The sequence below is a fragment of the Artibeus jamaicensis genome, unplaced genomic scaffold (genome assembly GCF_021234435.1).
Source record: "Artibeus jamaicensis isolate MK-2021 breed Jamaican fruit bat unplaced genomic scaffold, CSHL_Jam_final scaffold_1964, whole genome shotgun sequence".
Classification (NCBI taxonomy): Eukaryota; Metazoa; Chordata; class Mammalia; order Chiroptera; family Phyllostomidae; genus Artibeus; species Artibeus jamaicensis.
In genome coordinates this window covers 52,241,723-52,268,048 of record NW_026522030.1, presented here as the reverse complement: position 1 = coordinate 52,268,048, position 26,326 = coordinate 52,241,723, and the positions used below count along the sequence as shown (strand labels likewise).

The 26,326-nt window shown below is 39.6% G+C and overlaps 1 protein-coding gene across 3 annotated transcripts in view; it reads left to right on the top strand.

The window, feature by feature from the left end:
• Nucleotides 1–26,326, top strand: part of TTC39B (tetratricopeptide repeat domain 39B) — a 228,957-nt gene that overhangs the window by 191,510 nt on the left and 11,121 nt on the right. For all 3 annotated transcript variants that reach the window (XM_053656372.1, XM_053656371.1, XM_037132054.2), the window contains 10 exons: nucleotides 4,579–4,684; nucleotides 6,028–6,093; nucleotides 7,377–7,485; nucleotides 8,035–8,102; nucleotides 8,193–8,252; nucleotides 11,623–11,784; nucleotides 12,413–12,504; nucleotides 16,292–16,418; nucleotides 19,288–19,396; nucleotides 25,476–25,593. In XM_053656372.1, the coding sequence (XP_053512347.1) occupies nucleotides 4,579–4,684; nucleotides 6,028–6,093; nucleotides 7,377–7,485; nucleotides 8,035–8,102; nucleotides 8,193–8,252; nucleotides 11,623–11,784; nucleotides 12,413–12,504; nucleotides 16,292–16,418; nucleotides 19,288–19,396; nucleotides 25,476–25,593 (1,017 nt within the window). The remainder of the gene's footprint in view (nucleotides 1–4,578; nucleotides 4,685–6,027; nucleotides 6,094–7,376; nucleotides 7,486–8,034; nucleotides 8,103–8,192; nucleotides 8,253–11,622; nucleotides 11,785–12,412; nucleotides 12,505–16,291; nucleotides 16,419–19,287; nucleotides 19,397–25,475; nucleotides 25,594–26,326) is intronic.

The following is a 26,326-nucleotide window of genomic DNA, read 5'->3' as shown; positions in this document are numbered from 1 at the left end:
CAGTGCACTTTTTTACAACAGGCCACATTACTGAGACAGGGAGCCAAAGCAGCTCTACCTAATACATAGAAACAAACACAGGGAGGCTGTCAAAATGAGGAAACAAAGAAATGTGGCCCCAACAAAAGAACAGAACAAAACTCCAGAAGAAGAACTAAAAAAAATGCAGATGAGAAATCTATCAGATGCAGAGTTCAAAACCCTGATTATTAGGATGCTCAAGGAACTCTTTGGGTACTTCAACAGCATAAAGAAGACCGAAGAAGACATGAAAGTTACACTCAGTCAATAAAGAATACTTTATAGTGAACCAACAGTGGAGTGGATGAAGCCGAGAATCAAATCAATGATTTGGAACATAAGGAAGAAAAAAACAATCAGAAAGAACAAGAAGAAAAAATAATCTAAAAAAACAGGGATAGCCTAAAGAGTCTCTGGGACAATGTCAGATGTGCCAACATCTGAATCAGGGGTGCCAAAAAAGAAGAGGAAGAGCAAGAAGTTGAAAACTTACTTGAAAAAACAATGAAAGAAAATTTCTCTAATTTGGTGAAGGAAATATACTTGCAAGTCCAGAAAGCACAGAGTCACAAACAAGTTGGATACAAAGAGGACCACTCCAAGGCACATCATAATTAAAATGCCAAAGGTTAAAGATAAAGAGAGAATCTTAAAAGCAGGAAGAGAAAAGCAGAGAGTTACCTACAAAGGAGTTCCCATAAGACTATGGGAACTAAGCTGATTTCTCAAAAGAAACTTTGCAGGCTAGAAGGACTGGCAAGAAGTATTCCAAGTGATGAAAAGCAAGGACCTACAGCCAAGATTACTCTGTCCAGCAAAGCTGTCATTTAGAATGGAAGGACTGATAAAGGGCTGCCCAGACAAGGTAAAGCTAAAGGAGTTCATCATCACTAAGCCATTATTACATGAGATATTAAAGGAACTTAGGAAAAAGACGATAAAAATTTGAACATTAAAATGGCAATAAATTCACAACTATGAACAGCTGAATCTAAAAAAAAGCCTAAGCAAATAAGCAAAACAAAAACAAAATCATAGGTTATGGAGATCACTTGGAGGATTATTGTTTGGTAGGGGGAAGGGGAGAGTGGGGGGAGGGGAAGAATGGGAGGAAAGGTGCAGGGACTAAGAAGTACAAATTGGTAGGTACAGAATAGACAGAGGGATATTAAGAATGGTATAGGAAACGGAGAAGCCAAAGAACTTACATAATGACCCGTGGACATGAACTAAGGGGCGGTTGATGGAGGGAATTTGGGGTACTGGGTGGAGAGAGGCAAAGGGAGATAAATGGGATAACTGTAATAGCATAATCAATAAAATATATTAAAGAAAGAATAAGGTAGCTTTCATATGTTTTCATGGTAACTTGTTGATACAACTTACAGAACAGCATATACTCTATGATCTCACTTGTGTCTTTTAAAGATTGCTTTCTTAAGCATAAAAACACCTAGGAGTTTATGTATTAGGCTGTTACAGTGACTGTGTCTCTGTGGGGTGGTTTTGTAGGGACACTTACGCTGTCCATTTTGTTTGAAAATTCTGTAACAATCATTTATTACAGCAAGTAGAACATAACACATTTTTTATTAAGAATAGAAAATAGCCCTGGCTTGTGTGGCTCAGTGGATTGAGTTCTGGTCTGCAAACCAAAAGGTCGCTGGTTTGATTCCCAGTCAGGGTCCCAGTGCAGGTCATGCCAGAAGGAAACCACACATTGATGTTTCTCTCTCTCTCTCCCTTTCTTCTTCCCTTTTCCTCTCTGAAAATAAATAAAATAAAATATTTAAAAAATAAAATCTTAAAAAACAACCAGAAAAGAACTTTGCCATTGTGGTGATGTTTTGACATTTGAATTATTATGGTTTTATAATAATTACATATATAAACATGTAATTTTATAATAATTACATATATAAACATATGTAATTAGGTTTTATAAGATGAAATTAAATGCTTTGTATTATTTTTAAATATTTGTTTTCACTTTATATTAGGAAGTTTTAGGTTATAAAATAGTTTTAATTCATCATGGCTTTTAAAGGCTGTATAACATTCCATTATGTGGGTGTACCACACGTGTACATATAAATGTATGGATTGATGCAACTGTATTCTTCACTAATTTGCTGGTGTTGCCTATTGAGTTTGTTTATAAAATTTCATTGTAGATAAGCAATACAGTATCTCTCTTTATAGGTAAGGTTTTGTGTGTATCCATGCTATTTCCTTAGAATAAGATTGGATTTGTTGGGTCAGAGATATGTGTGTGTTTAAGATTTCTGGTATATACTGCAAGATTATTCTGAAGAATAATTCTATTGGTAAACATTTTCTTCAAGGACCAGATAGCAGGTATTTTATACTTGTGGGGACATAAGATTTCTGTTGCAACTGCTCAGCTCTGTGACTGACGTGAGTAAGCAGCCATGGACAGTTAGGAAGTGAGCGGGTGGGGCTGTCCCAGATGTAGGCGAATGTGTCTGCTTGTTCCTGCCTTTGCAAGCCCTAGATTTTCACTTCAAAATTAAAATAATGGCTTATGATCACAAAAGTAGCATATGTATTTTAGAATGTAGGGAAGTGTAGATAAGCAAATATTAACACACACACACACACACATCACATACTCTTACCAGTGATTATAGTTGTTAACACCTTAGTATGTGTTTTTTAAGAATAATTCTTGTACAAATCTAAAGAGTCATGTATTTTTTAACCAAAAGGGGATCACACTGTACATATTCTTTTGTAACTTGCTTTTTGAATTAATAATGATCTTTACTTCTTCATGTCAGTAAATCTTCATTCATGTAATAGCTAGTTCATCTTTGTATTTGCCAGTTGTCCCCATATTTCCCTTCCTGCTGGTGTGTCTGCACAGGCTTGAACCCAAGGTGGTCTAGTGCACATCTTATGTTTGTGTGCATTAAGTAATACTTTATTTTAGAAGAGTCTCTATTTTTATGACAGCTGTGGAAAAGCCCAATCCAGTGCTCCTGCAGAACATCCACAGATTTGTTTGTGGCGTCCTTGAGCTTTCCTTTGACTGCTCCTTGTTGGATGGAGCTCAGGCTGCCATTACAAAATGCCGGAGCCTGGGCAGCTTAAACAACAGAAACTTATTGTCTCCTGGTTCTGGCGGTTGGAAGTCCACGATCAAGTTCTGGGGCAAACTGTCTTCTGGACTCGCTGACAGCCACCTTCTCTGCGTGTCCTCATGTGGCAGAGAGAGTGCCGTCTCTTTGTCTTCCTCTTCTTATAGGTCCACCTATCTTACCAGATTAAGACGCCACTTAACTTAGATTATAACCACCCTTAACCTCAGTTACCTCCTAACATCTCTGTCTCCAAATACAGTCAGACTGGACGGTTAGAGTATCAATGTACTCACGTGGTGGTGGGTCCGGGGTTTGGTGGGTAGTGTACATAATTCAGTTCATAGTCCCTTGTATTTCCTGTATACTACAAGTAAGAGCTGCAGGATTACTAGATTTAGGTTAAAAACATTTGGCTTGAATGAAGCCAAATGTAAGGTTCAGGCTTTATAATTACATCACATCAGATGATACATAATATCTGGTTATTTCTTAATACGTTAAAAAATATATTTGTTGCCATGGCTGGTGTGGCTCAGTGGGTTGAGTGCCAGCCTGTGAACTAAAAGATTGCTGGTTTGATTCCCCACAGGGGCACATGCCTGGGTTGTGGGCCAGGTCACGCAAAAGGCAACCAATCAATGTTTCTCTCACATATTGATGTTTCTTTCTCTTTCTCCCTCCCATCCCATCTCTCTAAAAATAAAAAAATAAATAAAATCTCCTAAAATAAATATCAAATTGACATATATATATATGGTATTTATATATATTTGCCAATTTGATGAGCAATTCTTGGTTATTAATTTTTATATATTTGTCGTTGTGTTTAATTTGCATTTCTGTTTTGAAGACATGAAGGGAAAGGGAGAAAGGATATTAAAGTGAGAAATCAGAAAGATTTGCTTGGATAGAACAGGGAGAATTAAGAGGGCAAACGGAGCCATTGTGGTGGAATTTGCTTTCCTCTTTCTGGCTTTCCTAGTCACAAGCTCTGATTTATTTGGTCTGCTTGAGACCATGGAGATCACACCGAAATTTGCATTTTTTGTCAGTAGCATCTCAGTTACTTGGTGGAAGTTACTAGGGGCTGAAGTGCCACTGCAGCTGAGACGGGACCACACCTAGAAGTCCCTCTGCCACATTCCTGGGAGGCTGTGCGATCGCAGTCCTGGGTCCGATGTCCTGAGTCATACTTGCTGGTGTTTGAACCCTCTCTTGCTTTAAGCCCAGCAGGATTGGTCCTGATAAACAGTGTAGAAATGGGTGTGCTATTTTTCCTTAATGATAATACCCAGAAGCCTTAAGAGTAAAACTCAGGACAACATCCGTTTAAATTTTTTCTAATGTTTTGGCTTAATGACAATTATTTTATCCTGTGTAATGTGAAATTTGACTTAATAATAGTTTTCAGAGTCATAGTAAACTTAAGCTACAACTATTTTCTTCAATCCAGGGAATGCCTTTCTCTCCTGCATATAATTCAGAAGAACAAAACTGAGCAACAATTCTTCTATGAGTTTGAAGGAGGTGTCAAGCTTGGAATAGGGGCCTTTAATTTGGTAAGTAAATAATTACATATCATCCAGCATCCTTTGCCAGAGAATCATAGGTTTTCAGTGCCTTCTGTACTGCATTTGAACCTCACCCTGAACCCCTGTCTGGGTTTGGTTGGTAAGTGGCCACTGTGGGGTGTGTCCTTTTGCTGTGAGCCAGTGGGGACTTGGTGGGTATGTGCCGGGAAGTCCTGCATGTCCTCAGAATGGTTTGGATTGTACAGCAAGGGAAGCGTACGGCACTCTGAATGGACTAGTGCCGCTTTTTGGTAATAAGGAGCTTGGAATGCAGTTTCATTTCCACACCTGAGGTCTTGTTGCCACAGCAGTGGTGGTTCTGGAATTGAAAACTGGGGAAGGAGTGATGCAACTTGGGGGATGATTCTGATGCTTGGGGGGAAATGAAGCACTTGAGTAGATATCTGTCAAATTGTGATATAGTAGAGATTTTGAAATCGTATTAAGGTTGGAATTCTTGAGAAAATAAAGTGGTGAAGGGAGCTGTGTGCACGAGAGTGTATGCCACCATGGCCACTTTGTTCGTGAGCCCTTTGGTTGGTGACAGAGGTGGCTGAGCAGAGGCACAGACTGCTGTCCACAGAATGGGTCACCCTATCTGCTGTGTATTAAAGTCCTCTGCTGAGGTTAGCCTTTAATGTGTCCCATTGAACATTCCAATGGGACACAAATATCTTCACGTTTTTTGTCCTCCCAGAGCGGTCTCTCCACATACCCCTTCCCCAGACCTCCATGTCGTCCATTTTCCCGTCATGTTCTTTGCAAATCCCTGACCGTCCAGCCACACACCATTGGTATAGCCCATGAGTTAGTATATAATCACACCTCTGGCCGTTTCTCTGCTGAGCAAAGCGGACAACCAGGCACAGTGCTCCAGGTTCTGTGCGGCCAGGGCGGATTTCCCTTTCCCACAGTTCTGCAGGGACGTTGGTCTCACGGGCTGCAGTGCTGCAGCTGTCCATTCGGGTGGTGCTGCACACATGGCCTGCAGGCACCACGGACGTGGCTTTCGGGACCAGCATGCTGAAAGAAACCTTGTTTGGAAAGGTGGTCACTGAGGAAGTGCCTTCTCATCATTTCATCATTGCACATGAAAGGGGCAAGAGTTCTTTAAACTTTTTTTTTTAGGTTATTGTTTTAGCTGGATGTAATTACTCACAAGTAATTATTACAACATGTGTTGTATGTTATGATTGAGACAAGGCTAGTGATTTAAACTTGGTTCTAATTTCTTTTATTATTGAATGATTAAAACTTTCTGTTTAGAGTTTAGCATTTATCTGCAGTTAGATTCGCAGACATGTGAGTGCATTTGTATTTTTTTCTTACAGATGCTGTCCCTTTTACCAGCACGGATTATCAGACTACTAGAATTTATAGGATTTTCTGGAAATAGGGTACAGATTTAATTTTACTTTAACTTTGGCAGCAAAGATAACACAGTACTTATTGAATATTGGAGCAATGCAGCATGTACTCATGGCTAACAGGACAGCTGTGGGCAGTTCGTTTGCAGGACAATGAAAAGCCATTGGTCTTTGATCATATTTTTCAGGAGTTAGAGATGATTTTTCTACTGAAAGTTAGAATGTTTTGTCTTTGTTACCTAAAATCTGAAATTAAAACTTGTTTTACTAATATAAGGTGGGGCAAAAGTAGGTTTACAGTTGTTTGTATGGAAAATAATACAGTAACAAATAATAATGATGCAAGAATAAGCCCCATGTTTCGCCTACTCACAACTGTGAGCCTGCTCTGGCCCACCCTGTATTGCTGCTTGGTGCACCTGTAGTCCACTTGGTGGTTTGAATTTGCTTCCTCACCACTTGTGCACCCCAGGTCTTCTCTAAAGCCAGGAAATTGGCTAGATTCCCAAGTCTAACATTTAATGACTCCCATGGATCAAGCATAGTTGCAGTATTTTGGGATTCCTTGTTTTTACAAGCTGTACTGTAAAACTAAGCAAGAAGATTTGTTTTCCATGAGTTTTGCTTATTGTATTTCAGTGTGGTTATTTTTGTAGTGTATAACATTTATTATTCTTAATACTCAATATGCTATTATCAGAGTTGCCTTATTGCAAAAGCTCCCTGTTAATTAAGAGAGCAGGTTTTAAGAAATGAGTTAGAACATGGACAAGAACCTGTCATTTTTTCCCTCCTTTACTTTACTGTCCAGGTTCTTTATAAGCTGTTGTGTATTTTTGCTGATCTCCATATGTTATGTTCTATCTGTTCAGACTCGGTATTTGATGATTATCCTTCCCATTGACCATTCATTTTCCACATGGCACTCACTATATTCTAATAAAACCGTATGTTCGTACACTGCCTTCTCCATTTGATGGAAAGGTCTTCGAAGACATAGAACCATGTTTGTTCACACCCACACAGTGCCTTCCACTTAGATCCTCAATATGCTTTAGTACATTAATGTTTATATCACAGAAATGCAACAATTCCATAAAATGAGCTCTGCTTTTTTTTCTGCCTAGAATCACATGATATAGAAGAAATTGTAAGGGTGTTTTATGCCTAGTTAGGAATTATGACTCTTCTAAGCTCTTGAGAAATAAACCCAACTTTCTGGAGGGTGGGGATAAATGAACTAGCATTTTGAAGATTTGGAATATGATTTTTCAGTCTTGCTCTTCACATTCTAAACTGCATTTAACCCTCAGGAACTGGGCCTCCTGCAGCTACGGGAAGGTGCATCAGGAAGAAGCATGCGATCTCCACTGTGCTGCCTAACTATATTATCTTTTCACACTTATATCTCCCTCATACTTGGTGAGTACTGGATTGCGTTCTGTATCATTGATGCTTGATTATCTTTTATCTGAGTCAGTAAAAATTTAGAAAAATAAGTAAGCACTAGTAATCTACATCTGTTTATTTATTTATTTATGAATAAAGATGGGAAATAGTGACATTTGTCATAGTAATATTTGTTGGGGGAAGGTTTCTTTCTTTGAATTTTTTAATTTGTTCTTAGCTAAAATAATTCTGAAAAACTTGTTTAAGGTGATCTATTTTAGCATCATCATATTAGACTTCTTTTTACATTAAATTTTGAGCTAAAATAAGTGAATATTGCTATTAAAATCAGAATTCCAATTAGGAATCTAAGACAGCCACCTTCATTCTTAAGAATTCTAGAGCTTTCCTAAATGAAAGTCACATATGAAACTTATTTTCCTAGTGTAAAAATGGCAAATGAACAATTTTCACTTTTTTCATGAATAGGGCTTTGTTGTACTTGAATGAAATTTAGAGAATTAATTATAAGTATTTACCTAATGTTTCATGAACACTGAAGCTCTTCTGTTACATTTCCAGGCACAGGAGAGGTGAACCTTGTGGAAGCGGAGAGTCTCCTCGCACCCTTCCTCCAGCAGTTTCCAAATGTACGCCTAGAACTCCAAGCATGTGTTTCAACCATAATCAATCAGCCAGGGCTGACTATTGAGCAGTCTGTTCTCTTCCTTTCTTCACAGGGCTCGCTCATGTTGTTTTACCATGCCCGAATAGAGCTGCTGAAAGGGAATGTGGAAAAGGTGATTTATCTGGGGGAGTCACTTGGGGAGTTGTTTGTATGGCGGAGTTGTGTTGCATACTCATTCAACGTCAGTAAATTAGCTACATGCACTTGACAGAAGCAAAGGAAAAAACTGTAATTAAAAAGCCAAAATTAAATGTTGTACATTTATTCTATGTAGTAGATTACTGGTTATAGTCTATATTTACACATAAAGTACATGAAACAGTTCACAGAGCATACAAAATACGGGTGGACCTTTTTAGGGATTTTTCAAAAGACTCTACTATTTTTCATTTCCATGTTAAATGTTGACTGTGGAATCTGGCCCTGCCTAAGGTACAGCCTCCCTGTACTACCTGTGTGCTCCCCTTTGAAGGAAGCCATCCACTAATTCCCTTAAGAAGTTGAAAAGCCTTTTATATAAATTTTCTTGAAAAGAATTTTCTTCTGTACAAATGGAATCAAACACGTATTTTTTAAAAAAATATATATTTTATTGATTATGCCATTACAGTTGTCCCATTGCCCACCTTCAACCCCTCAACCCTGCACACCCCTCCCACCCACATTCTCTCCCTTTAGTTCATGTCCATGTGTCATAAGTTCTTTAGCTTCTACATTTCCCATACTGCTCTTGCCCTCCCTCTGTCTATTTTCTCCCCACCCTCTATGCTACTTATTCTCTGTACCTTCTCCCCTTGCTCTTCCTCCCACTTCCCTGTTGCTAACCTTTCATGTGATCTTCATTTCTGTGACTCCACTCCTGATCTAGCTGTCCTCTTAGTTTGCTTTTGTTTTAGGTCTGGTTGTTAATAACTGTGAGTTTGCTGTCCTTTCACTGTTCATTTTTTTATCTTCTTTTTCTTAGATAAGTCCCTTTAACATTTCATATAATAAGGGCTTGGTGATGATGAACTCCTTGAACTTGACCTTATCTGAGAAGCACTTTATCTGCCCTTTCTTTCTAAATGAAAGCTTTGCTGGATAGAGCAATCTTGGATGTAGGTCTTTGGATTTCATGACTTGGAATACCTCTTTCCAGCCCCTTCTTGCCTGCAAGGTCTCTTTTGAGAAATCAGCTGACAGTCTGATGGGAACTCCTTTGTAGGTGACTGTCCCCTTATCTCTTGCTGCTTCTAGGATTCTCTCCTTCATTTTAATCTTGGCTAATGTAGTTATGATGTGCCTTGGTATCTTCCTCCTTCTTGGGTCCACCTTCTTTGGGACTCTGAGCTTCTTGGACTTCCTGGAAGTGTGTTTCCTTTGCCAGAATGGGGAAGTTCTCCTTTACTGTTTGTTCAAGTAAGTTTTCCACTTGTTGCTCTTCCTTTACCTCTTCTGGTACCCCTATAATTCAGATGTTGGAACATTTAAAGATGTCCTGGAGGTTCCTAAGCCTCTCCTCATTTTTCTGAATCCTTGCTTCTTCATTCTTTTCTAATTGGTTGTTTTTTTCTTCCTTCTGGTCCACTCAATTGATTTTATTCCCAGTTCCCTTCCCATCACTATTGGTTCCCTGTGCATTTTCCTTCATTTCCCTTACTGTAGCCTTCATTTTTTCATCTAATTTGTGACCAAAATCAACCAGTTCTGTGAAAAATCCTGATCACCAGTGTTTTGAACTGTGCATCTGATAGGTTGGCTATCTCTTGGTTGCTTAAAAGTATTGGCTCTGGGGCTTTGATCTGTTCCTCCGTTTGAGCCATAATTTTTTGGTCTGGTTGTGCCTGTTACCTAGTGAGGGGCAGAGCCTTAGGTGTTCACCAGGGCAGGGCAACCCAGTGGCTGGGTTGTGATGCTGTATGTGGGGGCGGGGTCAGAGGGAACAATGGTGCTTACTCTGCTAGTATTTCAGTCCCCTCTGCCGCTTCCCACAAGCAAATTGTGCCCTTCTAGTGCTAGTTCCTAGGTGGGTGAGCTTGTGTATGTTGTAGGACCCTGTGGGTCTCTCCAATGAACTCTCCTGTGTGGCTGGGAGTCTCTCCCTGCACCTCAGCCACCACAAGTGTTTTCAATCGGTACTTTTAGGCTTTATTTCCAGTTGCTGGGGCCCTGGGTTGCACCGTCTGTCTCACTGCTGGTTATTGCCTGGTTTATCTGTGTGCGAATGTGTGACCACGGTGAGCCATTGGCCTTCCGTGCCTCACTGGGTCTGCTCAGTTCCTCCCCTCGCCCACTGTCTGCTAGCCCCCTGCTGCTTATGTACCTGAGTCCAGCAGCCACTGCTTTTTCCTGCCGTTTCCCCTCTTTGCTGGCCACTGGCTATGCCCCTCTTACCTGTCTGGATGAATGGGTGTTGGACTTCCACACAGTTCAGTTTTCTGTATGTTCTGGTTGTGTTTTTGTTTTTAAATCTTTGTTGTCCTTAATTTTGGTTGTGTGAGGAGGCACAGTGTTTCTGCCCATGCCTCCATCTTGGTCAGTCAAACATGTATTTTTCTTTGATTTATTTATTTTTCTACTTACAATATACCTTGGGTTTCATTCCATGTTAGTGTATCTAAATCTCACTCATTCTTTTTGATGGCTGGGCCCCATTACATGGAATGGATGCACTGCACTTTTAAAAGCAGTCCACTGTTGATAGGAATTTGGTGGCCATAACTGGTGCAGTCATAAACCTGATTATGTGGTTATTTCTGTGTATAAATGTGTGTGTATATGACATTCTGAACATGAGAGTTTTTTGGTGAAAGATGTTTGCATTTTGATAAATTCTGACACTTTGCCTTCCTAACTTAAGACTTTCGCTTAAACTCTCAGAAAGATGTAAGAAAACTTGCTTCCAGTGCGCTTTGCCCACTCTGGACATTTTCTGTTTTATTTTTGCCACTGTCTTGGCTGGAAAATGATAATCTAATTTTTAAGTTTATAAATTTTTTTATATGTATATTTGTTACTTGTACATCTTTCTAATTTGCATATTCATTTTTGACAATTTTCCCATTGAGTTTATTGTCTTTTTCTAGAGGATTTGATAAAATTGTCATGTGATGAGGGTTAATTCTTTACCAGGTATGTAGATGGTAATATCTTCTTCCAGACCGTTCATTGCATTTAACTTTGTTTAAGGTATATTTTACCCTCTGAAACTTCTTACGTTTATCATCAGTCTTTTCTTACAGGACTTCTACATTTTATTTCTACATTTCATAACATTTCTATTCCCATCTCATAAAGCTTCAGAACCCCTTCGTAAAGTTAAACAAAGAGGCAGACATTAACTGTATCACTGCACGTAAAGAAAGGAACATAGCATCATAATGAGTGCTTTAATGAGCGGTGATTTTGTTCTATTTGTACAAAGTGTTTTATGTATTTTCCCATTAGGTTATTATCTCCTTGTGTTATATCTGGATGATCAGCTTTATGCAATTGACTTATAGGCACAAGAGATATTTCGAAAATGCATTTCAGTTCAAGAAGAATGGAAACAGTTTCACCATCTCTGTTATTGGGAGCTGATGTGGATTAATATATTCCAGCAAAACTGGATGAACGCGTATTACTATTCAGACCTGCTTTGCAAAGAGAGTAAATGGTCCAAGGTAAAGTACAGTGCTTTTATTAATGTCGATCTATTTGCCAATAAGTACACAGGACATATTAGGACTGTTTGTTTAATAGTATGATATGAACATGATTTTCTCAACTTTGAGATCTGTCAAAGGAAGAAATGTGCATTTAGTTCCTCTTGTTTATAACTACTGTCCTCAGCACTGCATGCTTTAAAAGCCATCCAAAGAGTCCTTTTCAATAGAGGCTGTACCTCTGAAGATTGACTGTACTTATATTTAAAAGTTATTAAATATCAATAGGTTTGATAATTTTTTGTAGACTTTCCAATGCCCTGATGACAAAGGCTTTCATAATAATTAACACTGATTCTGATCCATTTGTAAAACGTTGGGAGGAGTGAGATAATGATCTCTTGTTCATTTTGTCTGTTTTCTCACCCGTGATCACTATAGTTATATAATAGGAAAATGGTCAGAATTAAGTGAAAAGTGTTAATCTCATATGGAACAGGGAATATAAGACTTCTATTTCTGTTATTTCTTTGATGTCTCTTAAATAATACGTCTGGAAGATTTGTCGATCATTCCTGATTGCTGGGTAGAAATGTCATGTACCTAGAGATCTTCTGTAATTAGACATTTTTTTCTCTTCCTCCAGGCAACATACGTGTTCTTGAAAGCTGCAATTTTGAGTATGCTTCCGGAGGAGGATGTAGCAGCAACCAACGAGAACGTGGTAACTTTATTCAGGTAAGCAGTACACTATTTCTAGGACCAAGATCTTGAATATATAGAGGGGTACACAAGTATATCCTACTTTTTTCCTTAGTGCTCTCTCATGCTTCACCTTCATATTTCTGTATCTATGTACTTGATACAAGAATTCTCAAAAAATACGTTTAGCTAAGAGTGAAAATGTCATCCTTTTAGCAGGATTTTGCAGATATGCTGGTGTGATTGTGAATTCTGAGAACATATTATTTTTTGTTTTGTTTTGGGGGCTTTGCTATTGCATTTTGAACAGTTTCCTAAAATGGTATTGTTAGCAAAAGATGTTAACTATTGCTGTTAATCAAAGGTATTCTGTAACACATAAAGTTAAGAAATATAGTACAGCATATCGTTAGTTTTCATTAGTGTGTCAAAGATTCTGATAAGCTCTTCTGTGAAGTAATCTGTTTTGCTTTGTTTAGGCCAGTCTCCCTCCCTCCCTCCCTCCCTCCCTCCCTCCCTCCCTCCCTCCACCCATCCCTCCCCCCATCCATAACCTGTTTGTTGAGCATGTACTGTGCGAAGAGTTCTGTGTTCGGTGCTGAATAAATGGGTGTGCTTCAGTCTGTGCAGAGTTTATAGTCTTGCAGTGGAACTAGACATAGTGAAGTAATCACACAAACTATTGCAAAATTATAATACATGACAGATTTTTTTCTCTTATACTTCTCTCATCATTCCTTCTTAGTATCTTTGTAGGCCCATCCTATTTTAACCAGTGATTAAATGTTGGTGCTTTTTATTCCAAAGGTCCGAGTCTTCACATTAGGAAGTCTCATCCCAGCCAAATTTATCTGTCTAGTTTAGACCTCAAGACTGAGCTCTGAACCCCTGTACCTATCTCCCATTTGCCATCTTTACTTGGATATGTCCAAACGTTTTAAACTCATCATGCTCAGCCTTCCCTAGCAACCTAGTGTTCTTTCTCTCAGCGATTGCGACCACCAGTTAGCAAGTCAGAAACCAGTGGTGCTTGCATCATTGACACTACCCACCGTCCCCTCCCTCCTCAATAGGAGAAGCGGCATGTACAAGAGCATAAGAGGAATGGCGATTGAGAGGAGGTTGGAAGCAGAGCAGAAGCTGCAGAGGCAGTGGGGAATTGCTGTGATGCAGGTTCAGACTGAGGGAGCAGCCTGTGAGGGGACCCTGCTGCAGGGAGGAGCACCGCGCACTTAAAGCACTGATATTTGAGAGGATGTGATGCTACATTTGTCTACGTATAGGTCAAAGGAAAAGAACTTTCAAGGATTACTCAAAACATCCCACAGAACAAGAAGTTCATTTAAAAATAAGACAAGGTGTATGTTTAGTGACACAGAGATTATTGGTAACCCTAGCAGGAGCTGATAAGTAATGGAGGTGGAAATCAGATTGGAGTTGGCTAAAGAATGAGGGAGAATTGAGCATAAATATAACCCTGGACAACTTTGAGTGTAAAGGGGAGGGAGAGGGGGGAGAGAGTTGGAGGGAGATTTAATGTCAGTGTATTTTAATGGGAGAGATAAGAGCATTCTGAAAACCACTAGGAAGAATCCAGCTGAGACAGAGAAGTTGCACATGCAAGTGAGAAATGGAATAATTCATATTTGTAAGGTTTCTGAGAAGGTAAGAGCAGATAGAATCCAAAGCACTGACGTGTCAGAAGGGAGGGCGCAGAGAATATGTGCAAAGCTCATGGGTCTTTGGGTATGGAGGTCTTCCTACCTCAGAGCTTCTGTTTTTCTCTGTGATGTAGGAGGCAGCGTTTTCTGTTGAGAGTGAAAGAGAAGGGAACAGGCTGGAGGTCTGAGGAGGATGGAGAATGTTTGAAATCACTGTTACAGAGCGGGACAGTGAGGTGCTGAGAGATGAGGTGGGAATGACAGGTGGCAGTGCAAGGGCCCATTTGAAGTTGGTTCTAATGAATTCACAGTTACGATGATCTGCTGTCAGTGTGGGTGCAGGGAGGGTAGACAGTGAGCTTCATTCAGGGGTGGGTTTCCACCAGATTAGTGCAGCAGCGAGGCAGTGGACAAGGAAGTTGGGACATAGACCAGAAGGAGTAAAGTACAGGGAGATATTAGCAGCAATATGAAGGGACTGGGAGAACAAAAGGGACTGCTGGACTGGGAGAAGCTGGAAGGGGAGGCGAACTGAGGTCTTATTAGACAGCCCAGGTAGAGTGAGGAGAATGACGTTCACAGAGTGTGGCACGCTGGAATTCATGCTTTGAGGGAGAAAAGTCCTCAGGTGATGAAGTGGTGTACAGTAAGACCATAAGGGTAGGTAGCTGTGGCAGTAAGCAGATGACCACTGGGGATGAGAGAGTTAAGGAGTGGAGAAACCCACTGCATTCTTAAAATCTATGACAAAACTATTTAAATAGGCTGTAATTTTCTGTGACTGCATTATGAGAAATAAGATCTTCGGTTGAACCCTCAGAATTATCAGAACAAATTTGAAGGTATGACCAGAACCATTTTTTCATCTCCTTTCTAAAAGCTCTTTGTGAAAACAGGACCACGTTGACTAACTCTAGCGTCAACATCAGTAGAAGCCATGGTATGATAAATGCTACCTCTTACCGGTCAAATGTACTTTCTCATTTCACATGGACAAATAATGTGATGGAAATGGGATATTAAGATACATTGAAACTTTTACATCCCCTCTGTTTCCTCCACTTCAGAATACATTATTTTTTTTCTCTGTATCAAACAACTTCTGTGAAACATGTAAGCCATCTTATTTTCAGGAGGAAGTCTGAAGTCTGCTGTGGGATAGCATCTAATTTGTTGGGACAGTGACAGGAGGGTCCCCAAATGAACCCTTTCTTCATACTCACTCTGTTTTCATTAAACCAAGAGGTTTAGTGTCCAGTTGCATGCTTCTGACCCCTTCCTTCTCCCAACCTTACATTCCCATTGCTTCTTCCACTGAGGTTAATGGACATCAAATTGTGGGCATTCTAGTTAAAATTCATATCCCCCAATTGTGCCCCAAAATTACTTAGCACAATCATGTTCTCATATTTTTGGAGTACTTTTTCTCTTGTTTCATCTTTTTGTTTTCATGAGTTCTTTCTCAGCCCTGTGTTTGATGCACTTACAAATTTATGTGTTACAAGCAGGCGCTGTGGGAACTGCCATCTCCCCGTCCTCCTCTCACGTTTGTGTGCTTCTGTGCTTCGGCACTGTAGTTCCTTAGAATCATGAGAGGAGGTTTGTAAACATGGTGTCTGTCCGAAGCTGGTCATTTTCAAAGTCACCTATGCTTAGGAAACATTTTCTTAAATTACGTGTTAGTCGACAGTTATCCTTTGAGCCATGTTTATTTTATCGATCAGTATCATGCTTGCAGATGGGAATAGAAAATATACCAGTATACTGTCTTACCTCTCTCTGAGTATTCAACATAAGTAAATACTTTGGAGGCTTTCCTGCTTACTTAAGGAAATTGCCAGTTTTATATCTAGATTTCCTGTTCTGTGTTTGATAGGTCAAGACATTGGCTAAGTTAAATGGAAGGAAATATGTGGCAGTCAGTAGTGTTCAAACTTGAGCATGCGTCAGAGTCACCCGCAGACTCCTGAAAATCCAGATTGCTGGGCCCAGCCCCAGGAGTTGCTGATTCGTCAGGTTTGGGGGAGCCTGAAAATTTGCATTCGGAACAGGTTTGCAGGTGCTGCTGATGCTGCCGGTTTGGGGAACACAGTGTGAGCACCACAGGGGTAGCCAGTGTCTGGGTTCTAACGGCCTTTCACTGGGGCTGGGGCTCTTCACAGACAGGTGGACAGCTTGAAGCAGAGAATCGCCGGGAAATCTATTCCTACTGAGAAGTTTGCTGTGAGGAAGGCTCGACGATACTCCGCCTCGTTGCCTGCACCTGTGAAGCTTGTCTTGCCTGCCCTGGTATCTACTCTTATTTATTTACTGTTTGTGTTGTAGAAGTAGATTGTCTATTCTTAGCAGCAGGGAAGATTCAAACTTTTGTTTGAAGCTTAGCTGCATTAAAAACCATTGTAAGTGTGTCTGTAAGGTGAACATTCATAAATAACAATTAAATAAATATTACAGCTAATGTTTTTGATTAGTTGGTATGTTCTACATACTATGATAAAGACTATTTAAAAATATATTATTTAATTGTTACAGTAACTCATTCTATGAGGGTAATTTCTCTGTGTAGCCGCATTTTATAAATAAGGAAATTCAGGCAGAATGAGGTGAGTTGACTTAGTTGAAATTGAGTTGAATTATAGTGCAAGCCACATATGTAATTTCATCTTTCCTAAGAGGCCATGTTAAAAATGAAAAGGTGAAAAACTAAACAGGAACAGGGAACATGAAAATGATTGCAGAGTGTTTAGTTTAACCCAGTATATACAGAATGTTGTCATTTGGACATGTAATCAACAAAAATTTAGTGAGTGTTTTGCATTCTTTTATATTGCGCTAATTCTTTGAAATGTGGTGTGTGTTTTACTCTTGGAGCCCATCTCAGTTCGGACGGACCACAGTTCCGGGGCTCGAGAGCCCCGAGTGGCTGGCGGCTGCTGCACCTGGCAGCGCCCGGCCCACTCTCCTTTTCTTAGTGTTAGACTCTGTAGGCTAGACTTCATAAAAACCGTAATTGCAACTTAGATTTTTCTGATGAAGACTTCTTGAAAAATTACTGAATGTATCAAATTACTGTGGCTTTGGGGGGCTTTGGGTTTGCACGGGTAGTCCGAGAGCACAAGAAAGCTCTTATTGCCTGCTTGGCCTCTGTGGTCCTCTCCTGGGCTTCCTTGATTTTTAAAAATTTATATTTTTTTGTATTTCAGAGTTTATTCAGTTATTCCCCTTTGAAAGCTATTCAGCTTTTTGTGTGTTTTTACTATTACAAACACACTACAGTGTCTATTCTTCTGCATTCTTCTTTTTGTATATGGACATTTAATTCTCTGAGAAGGCTTTCTAGAATTGGAATTCCTGGTTGTAGGGTATACGCATTTAGTACTTTGACGCTGCCAAATTGCCCTTCAAAAAGGCTGAAGCAGTTTAAATTTCTACCAACACTGTTTTAATTTGCATTTCCCTATTGGTGCCATTAAACATCTTTTTATGTGCTTATTCATTTTTCTTCTTTTGTGAGTTGTTCATATACATCCCTGATTTTTCATTGAGCTGTTTATTGTTTGATCATTGAGTGAGAGGGGCTATTTATATGTGCCGTGAGAAAGAAAACTGCAGCCCTTCCCAGGAGACAGGATCCGGCCGGCATCTCGCACCTAGGCCCAGGTGCTCCCTGCGTCAGATAAGCAACCTCGGGGCAAGACACCACCAGGGTATAGGATATTCTGTCCTGTGGTCGGCCAAACACAACCACTCTGTAATCGTATCTGAGCACAGAGAAAAAGAAGAAAATCACCAACAGGACCAAATATCCCTCTTTCCCAGCTAATGTGGGAGCCCACTGCCATTTTACCAATTAGAGCTTTTAGTTCCATTCCTGATTCGTTTCTGTCACTGATTTGTGCTTGGAAACCTTTGTTTTCTGCGCCACAGAACTTCCCTGAAGATTCTCTAGAGCACCACAGTCTTCTCTCTGCCTTAGAACTTAGAGCCAGTTCTATCCTGCTTTGATTATTAAGGGTCTAAAGGAAGGTTAACCCACTGCACTTACTTCTCTACATGTAAAGGTGTACAATGGGCTTGAATTGTGGTAACTAGGAATTTTACCAAAATTGTATTTTTCATAAAATCTCAGATGTTTACTTGCCTTCTTCTGATAAAATAGTTCATCAATAAAAATGAAATTTAGAGGTCATTGTTAATTAACAAATATTCCATTAGTTATGAATTGAGTCTTATGTTGTTAGCAACAAGAAACTGTTAGATGTGAAATAAAGAGGAGAGTGTGGTCATTGTAGTGGCCCTCAGCTTCCCAAAGTAAAGATGACTTGGTTGTCACTCTACTCAAATGCACTATTCTCATTTCCGCTGCTTCCTTGTAAGAGGTTGTTCAAATAATATCTTTATTATATTTTAAAATGTATTTATTTCCAAGAAGGTACTAATTACCCTGCTTTATTTCATGCCTTTAAAATATGAACTACACTACCAGGAAGATTAGAAAAATATTTTCAAGCAGAAACACATTTACTTTTGGTCCAAAAAAAATTTCATCTGTTAGCCTATTAAATGTAATTTGCAATGATAAATCATTAGTCTGCATTTTCAGGGGCTGTCATTCAGCCATATGGCCTTTGAATGAATACATTTTCTGCATATTGGATTGTGTTACTGGACTGCCACATATTTTAATGGTATAAAAGAACCTGAGCCCAGTAAAATATTTCCTATGTTCATTTCCAGTGATGTCCTTGGAAACAATTTATGTAAATAATTGGCAGATATTTTAAAATGTTTTCCCTTTACTTAAAACATAACAAGAATTTATATTAAATAGACTTGTTCATGGTATGAATATAAATATATATTTATTTCTGTATCTGTAATCGATTATCTTCTAAGGATTGATTGACTACCAGCAGGTGCTTAAAAAATATTTGTTGAGTGAATAAGCTAATTTTTCAATAAAAATGTATAGTATAATATTGAATTAATTCACAGTATAAAAGGCATATAGTAAAATGAGCAAGGAGGAAATTATATCACTAAACTCTAAATGAGATCCCTAGTAATTGAGGCAAATACACATTCGTAGTTTGGTTGTCATAAAGGACATTGAATAACTTCACACAGTTGCAAATGGCTTTTCATTCTTGTTCATTAGGAAATGATGTATGCTTGGAATGGTTTTCCAATAGTGAGCAAAAGAGAAGACCTTTCTGAAAATCTGTTGTTAACTATTGAAAAGGCTGAGGCAACTTTACAAAATGAAAGTAAGTATGAAAAGTAAAAGCCTGGAAATCTTTACCACTGTCACCCTCCCATTCTGTCCCTGTGCACGTCTACCTGTGTTACTCTGTGCGTACCCCGGGGACAGAGAGCCCAGACTGCAGGTGTCGGGGTGAGTGCGATCAAGAGGAAGGGAGGAGTGACCCACGCTGCAAACACGGTGAACCTTGGGGACGTTAGGCTGAGTGAAAGAAGCCAGTTGCAGAAGACTACATGATATATGATTCTATTTATATGAAATATAGACAATAGGCAAATCTGTAAAGACAGAAAGTAGATTAGTGGTTGCCGGGGGTGGGGAAACAGTGATGAGGGTGATGAAAATGTTCTAAGATTGATTGTGATGATGGTGGTACAACTCTGATATACTCAATGAGTTGTATGCTTTATATGGTGCAATTGTATGGTATGAGAATTATGTTTAATAAATCTGTTACCAAAGAAAGATGAAGGGGAGAAGGCAGTAAAGGTTTAGAGCCGCACAAGGAGAGTGTGCATTTGATTTTAGTTTGTGCATCTTTGCGTGCCGCCTTTTGATCTCAGATGGCTGTCATGTTTTTGCAGACATAGAGAGTTGTGTTCAGGTTGAAATCTTATCATAATTTATTTTTTTCATTCATTACTTTTGGTTGTACCATGAGGCCCGTCTCCAGCTGACTTGGAGGCTCCTTTCCTGGAAGCAGCTGGCCTGTTAGTGGAAGGCAGGTCCGGAGATCTGGGATTAAAGCCCTAGCCCTGTCACTGTGTGCCTCTGGGAAATGCACCCCCTCACTCTGAGCCTCAGGTCTCTTTTACAGTGGGACTGGTGTCGGGCCAGATAATACCCAAGTTCTCTTGCTCTGACATTTGTAATTCTCTATCTTAAACATAGGCTTTCTTTTTTGATAAGCCATGCTGTACATGCTAACCTCCAAATCATTTAGGTAACGTGCCAAGATGGATGGTCTTATCGTCTGAACTGTTCAGAACACAGAAGTAAAATGAAAACTGTGGTGATAAACATGGTAAAGGACATAAAAATTCAGGAAGAGTCCGGGGAAATTATAAAGTTAACTCATTTTTCTTAACTAGACAATGATGGGCCATGAGGGGGCACTGGCTGCACGCACAATACCCTGTCTCCGTGGGGACACATTAGTGACTGTGGCCCCAGTGGTGAGGGCCCATTTGGGTCTCTTTTGTAGCTGAAGCTGCAGTAGGAGGCTGAAACGCTTAATGAGGTTTCTTGTTGCAATTTTTTTCTAAAGATTGTATCCATTATCTTTTTTTAGAGAGAGGGGAAGGGAAGGAGAAAGAGAGGGAGAAAAACATCCATGTGTGGTTGCCTCTCATGCACCCCACACTGGGTACTTCGCCTGCAACCCAGGCATGTGCCCCAGCCAGGAATCGAACTGGAACTACCCCTTTCCCCCACTCCCAGCCAGCATTCAATCCACTGAGCCACACCAGCCTGGGCTCTCTTTGCAATTTTTAAAAATTAAACACATAATTACAATTGATAGAAGTGAAAAAAGTCATCCATGTTTTTGCTACAACACAATTAATTTACAATTTTGTGTATTCCACCATAGTCTTATTTTTGTAGTTATAATCGTAATGTACATGGACATATATTAGTCTAGTTTTTTCCATTTAATACATCATAAACTTTTTTTAAAATTGAGGTATGATTGACATAGTAGTTTTAGGTGTACACCATAATAATTCAATATATTTAGTCATTGTGAGATGATCATCACAGTAAGTCTAGTTAATATCTGTCACCATAGTTACAAAAATTTTTTTTCTTTTGATGAGAACTTTTAAGATCTCCTCTTTTAGCAACTTTCAAATGTGCAATACAGTCTTAATAATTATAGTCACCATGCTGTACATCGTATCCCCATGAGCTACTATTTTAAATACATTTTTTAAAAGATTTTTAAAATGTACTTTTAGAGAGAGGGGAAGGGAGGGAGAAAAAGAGGAAGAGGAACATCAGTGTGAGAGGAAAACATTGATCAGTTGCCTCTTGCATGTGCCCTGACCTGGGACTGAACCTGCAACCCAGGCATGTGCCATGAGTGGGAATCAAACTTTTGCCTTTCTACTTTGCGGGAGATGATGTCCAACTGAGTCACCCCAGTCAGGCATGACATATTTATTTTATAACTGGAAGTTTGTATCTTTTCCTCTCCTTCATCCCTACCCCCGAGAACCACTATTTTAGTTTTTGTTACTGTGAATTTGACTACTCTAGAGTCTTTGTATAAGTGGCTTATTTCACTTAGCATGATGTCCTCAAGGCACCTCCATGTTGTACCATGTCAGAATTTCCTTCTTTTTAAATGCTTCCATTAATGTATATACCACATTTTGTTTATCCATTTGCCCATCGATACACATTTGGGTTCCTTCCACCTTTTGGCTGTTGTGAATAGAGCTTATATAAATACCAGTATGCATGTATTTTTTGAGATCCTGCTTTCAATCCTTTTAGCTATATGCCCAGAAGTGGAATTTCTGGGCCATATGACATTTCTATTTTTAATTTTTTGAGGAACTACCATACCGTTTTCTATAGCACCTACACCATTGTACGTTCCCACCAACAGTGCACAAGTGACCCAATTTCTCTACGTCTTTGCTGACACTTGTTATTTTCTGCTTTGTTTTTGTTTTTGTAGTAGTCATCTTAATGGGTGTGGGGTGACTTTTACTATTTTTCATGTGAAATAATTTCAAGAAGAAAAACTACTTTGTTTTGAGTGAAAAATAAACCAAAGTCACATAATTTTTAATTTAAATGAAAGTTTACCTTAAAAATGAGATTTCACAAAGTGCACTTCTGTAAAATCCATTTGGGCTTTTGAGCAAATGTATTAGTATTCATTTTTGTGCAACTAATTTGACCACCATCTATTAATTTCCTCATTTGAATAATCTTAGATTTCTCTGATGTAGATTTCTAGATGTAGAATTATGATAGGCAGAAAAAGCATTTGTTTATGCTATTAAGGAAATTATTTATGATTAATTTCCACATATCCACAAACTAAATGGAAAAATAAGTATTTTTAAGTAAGTGGCTATATGAAAACTGGAAAGTAAAGGAAAATCCCTTTTTATTAAGTGGAAATATTTGTAGTATATTCTTTCTCCAGAAAAGTAGGCCAGCTTGCTTCTTTCTTTCTACAAAGAAAAGGCTTTGGGTTTGGTGGAATACATTCTGATGTCCGAATGTTCATCCTTTTAGTGTAGACTAATCTACCACCAGAGTGGGGCCTTCATATATTAAAAAGCCCTGAGGGCCCGTTGGGTTTTCTCCCTTTCAAGGGCCCCTTTGAGTGGGCCCTTGTCCCCCCACCCCTGAGTTTATTTTGTCCCTCTATTGGTTGGGGGTAGAATTCAGGGGTAATGTAGGTATCAGAAGATGCAGGTAAAATGCAGTAGAGGTTTAGAAAACCAAGACACTGTCTCCACCCATTCCTTCCTCTTTTAATGGCGTCCTGAGAAGATGGGCTTAGAGAGATATTTAAGCAGGGCCGGGAGGAGCTGAGATAGACACGCCACGCTTCATAAGATTCTGTCTTTGTATGTCTTCTCCTGGGTAAAAAAAAAAGCTGGTTTCCGTTCTGGAGAACCCCTTTGCCAGATGTTGCCCATGAAATCTAAGATGATTTCTTCCAGGTCCATTGTTTTATGCCGGAAAATTACCCAACACCCAAATCTCTCCCTGCCCCAATTTTTATGAACTTTGAGTAATTAGGTTTCTTTCCTTCAGAATGAGGGGAAAAAAATACAAACTTGGAAAATGGAATTAAGTTGTAAACCTGAAGTTACCCTCTCTTCCTTACTACCTCATTATTAGTAATTGAATGTATTTTCGCTTCTACCTTTGACAAGTGTTTTTAAAGTAAACGATGGGAACGTGTACAATCGCCGTCCTATTCTGATAAGGCCATAGTTCTGAGAGGCTGTGTGGACACCACGGAGAAATGTTGCTTGAGGAGAGGAAAATACTTGGTGTAACATGACTGGAGTCAGTGTTTGCTGTTACAGCCACTAGCATTTCCTCTGAAATCTAACTAAATTCCAACATGCTGTTAGGAGTTAGTACGGTGGCTCTTTTTGACTCTTTGTTCTGCTTAATGTGCTTGGTGAAATTGTACGGGAGGTGAAATTGTGTGGCAGAACATGAGAGTTACCGGAGAGGGAGAGTGCTGTTCATTTCATGGCTTTTCACTTTCCAAACCTATTTTCAATATTTTTCTTTGGTGTATTCAACTAGCTTCTACAATGTTCAGTGTAGATATTTTTGTAGTGTGGGCTTCAAATTTCTTTTCCTTCCACCTACCCTCTGTTTTATTATTAAGTGCAGAGCTTTTGTGATGAAAATGTGCTTTCTTGGAATGTAAAATGGAAACTTAAAATGTTCATCTGTGAAGTCACCTATGAGCAGGAGAATCATGATGAACATAACATTTTAAGGGAAAATAATAATCACAAATAGTGCTCAGTAGTCTGAAGGATTAATGGTTTTGTTTTCTAAGGTTTTTGAAGGAATATTGGTGTTTTGGGACCTATTTTCCACGTTCTTAACTCATGATCTAAGTAAAAGCTAAATGCGGCTTTACTGGTACCGGAGCTCTGCGTGGTGTTATGTCTGCCCTTCTCAGCAAAATCACTGTTCACTGAGCGCCAGAGTTTTGTGGTAACAGAGGCTATCCGAAAGTCCTACACAGAACTCGATAAAATGCACAAGATGATACTGAAAACTAGCATCTAGCATGGACCCTAAGAATTTAGTTCTAGGCTTGAAAGATGCCTAGAATGCATATTTCTTCTTAAATGTGTATTTCAGTGAGCACCCATGATTAGAAGCATAAATAGATTTTCTTCTTTTGGTAGAAATAATGGTCCTTAAGTAATAGGAAAGGAAATGTGGTATTGATACCTGTGATTTTCTCGGCGAATGACTTATTAGAGCTTGGAAGCGAGAGGTGACTATCAGCTGTTTTTGGCACCTGGGGAAAAAACGACCCTCTTCTAGTTGCTTACGTAACACCGGTAACCTCCCGTGTCAAGCACACTAAAGCACCAGCAAGTGCCAGTGGTGCTCTCTGAGATTTGTCCTGAAAGCAGCAGGGCTTCAGTATGAGGGACTCCCAGGGCCTCATTAGTTTGGTTTGCAGGCCCTCCTCTCCCCCCAACCACCCCCCCTCATGTTGTCACAGCCTGGAGTGTATAAATTACTAGTCTGTCTGGGAACGACTTCTTAGTTGCACCAAACTTACAAAAACCCCTAATTCAAAAGTGGTTGATGTGAAATGGCTACCTTTGTCACATAGATGTCACACATACTATGGCTCCTTCTGTTTCATATGCCACAGCCTTGGGCTGTAGGAGGCACTCATTTTCCCCAGGGAAAATGGTGAAAGGAAAACCTTTCCATTAGCCCCAAGCAGTTAGAAGTGTGCGGGGACCTGAGGTACCTGCATGTACTTCAGAACCATTTTATCTAATTTTATGATATAATTTCCTCCCAAAAGAACACAGCCTGGGAGAATTGATAAGTTATAAACATAACGATCTGGAGAGGGCATTCTGCTTCCTGAATTTTTAATGGGTAGAGGCCATCTGCTTCTCCATATGGAAGTGCTATCCTCATCCGCATGAAGCCAACACAGTTAGAAGCCAGAACCATGGGAGGAGGCAGCCTTCTTGCTCCTCGTGGCTTTACTTTTATAGAATTAATAAAGCTCTTACTTTATTTAAAGTTCAGATACTCTGCTGTTTTTCTAAGGCCACATAACTCAGAATATGAGCCCCTGAAAAAAAAGGTTGAAGAGAACAAAGTGAACCCTTAATAAAATAGTGTACTAAACTGACGTAGTAAATTCAATATTCAATTAATTTAATTGTATTTCATGAAGTGAGGCGTAGGGAATGCTAAAAATCTTTTCCTTATTTTTAAATGAACCCTCTGAAACATAACAGCTATTATCAGTTCTTGCTTCTTAATGAGGGTTTTAAAAAACTGTTTCTGTTTTTGTGTGTGATTTTTGTTTGTTTTGCTGGAAGACCTCAGCGATTACGCGGTGGATGACGAGTGCTTGGTGAAGCTGCTGAAAGGATGCTGCCTGAGGAATTTACAGCGGCCCTTGCAAGCGGAGTTGTGTTTCAGTCACATTATCCAGAGGTAAAAGCAAGCAGGGACACCAGCCTGAGTGCAGACGGTGGCGTCCGGGGGATTACCGTGAGAAAGTGGTTTCTCTTGCTGCTACCCTTTTGCTTGGTGTTACCAGAAACAGAATCCAGTTGTGTCTTCTCTGTTCTTTGAGAACAAAATTATAATCTAAGGGAAGCGTGGCTTTGTGCATTTCCACTTGATGTTTAAAGCTGACGCACAAAACTAGATTTATGGCCAAGCTAACAGGTATCTAACCACATTCAGGCAGCAACGTGCTGTTTGATGTTTTTTGCCCTCTGCATTTGTTTTGCCCTTTGATGTTTTTTGACTCCTGCATTTGTTTTTTCATTTATGTAGTCCACAGATATTTGAGCACTCACTGTGTGCTACAGTCTGTACTGTATCCTAGGAATTCAGAGTTGGGCACACGGACTTGCTTTCATTGCGGTAATAATTTGGCAGGGAAGAGAGACATGGGGTGAACACCATAACTGCTTCTCATTTGGCAAAAGGCTTCTGTCCTGTAAATACATGAGGGTTTCTTTTACCCCCTCTAACTGCATTGACGGTCTCCTTTTCCTTTGCTAAACAGAGAGTTGGGTCAAGGTTCTGATACCTGGCTTTCTTCTCTATATCTGGAGTCATAAATGCAAACATCTGTAGGGGCCAGACAAGGCGCCTCACCAGGTGCTGGCAGGAGTAAGGGATTGGTGGGCACTGTAGATTCAGGAGATCGTGTGTT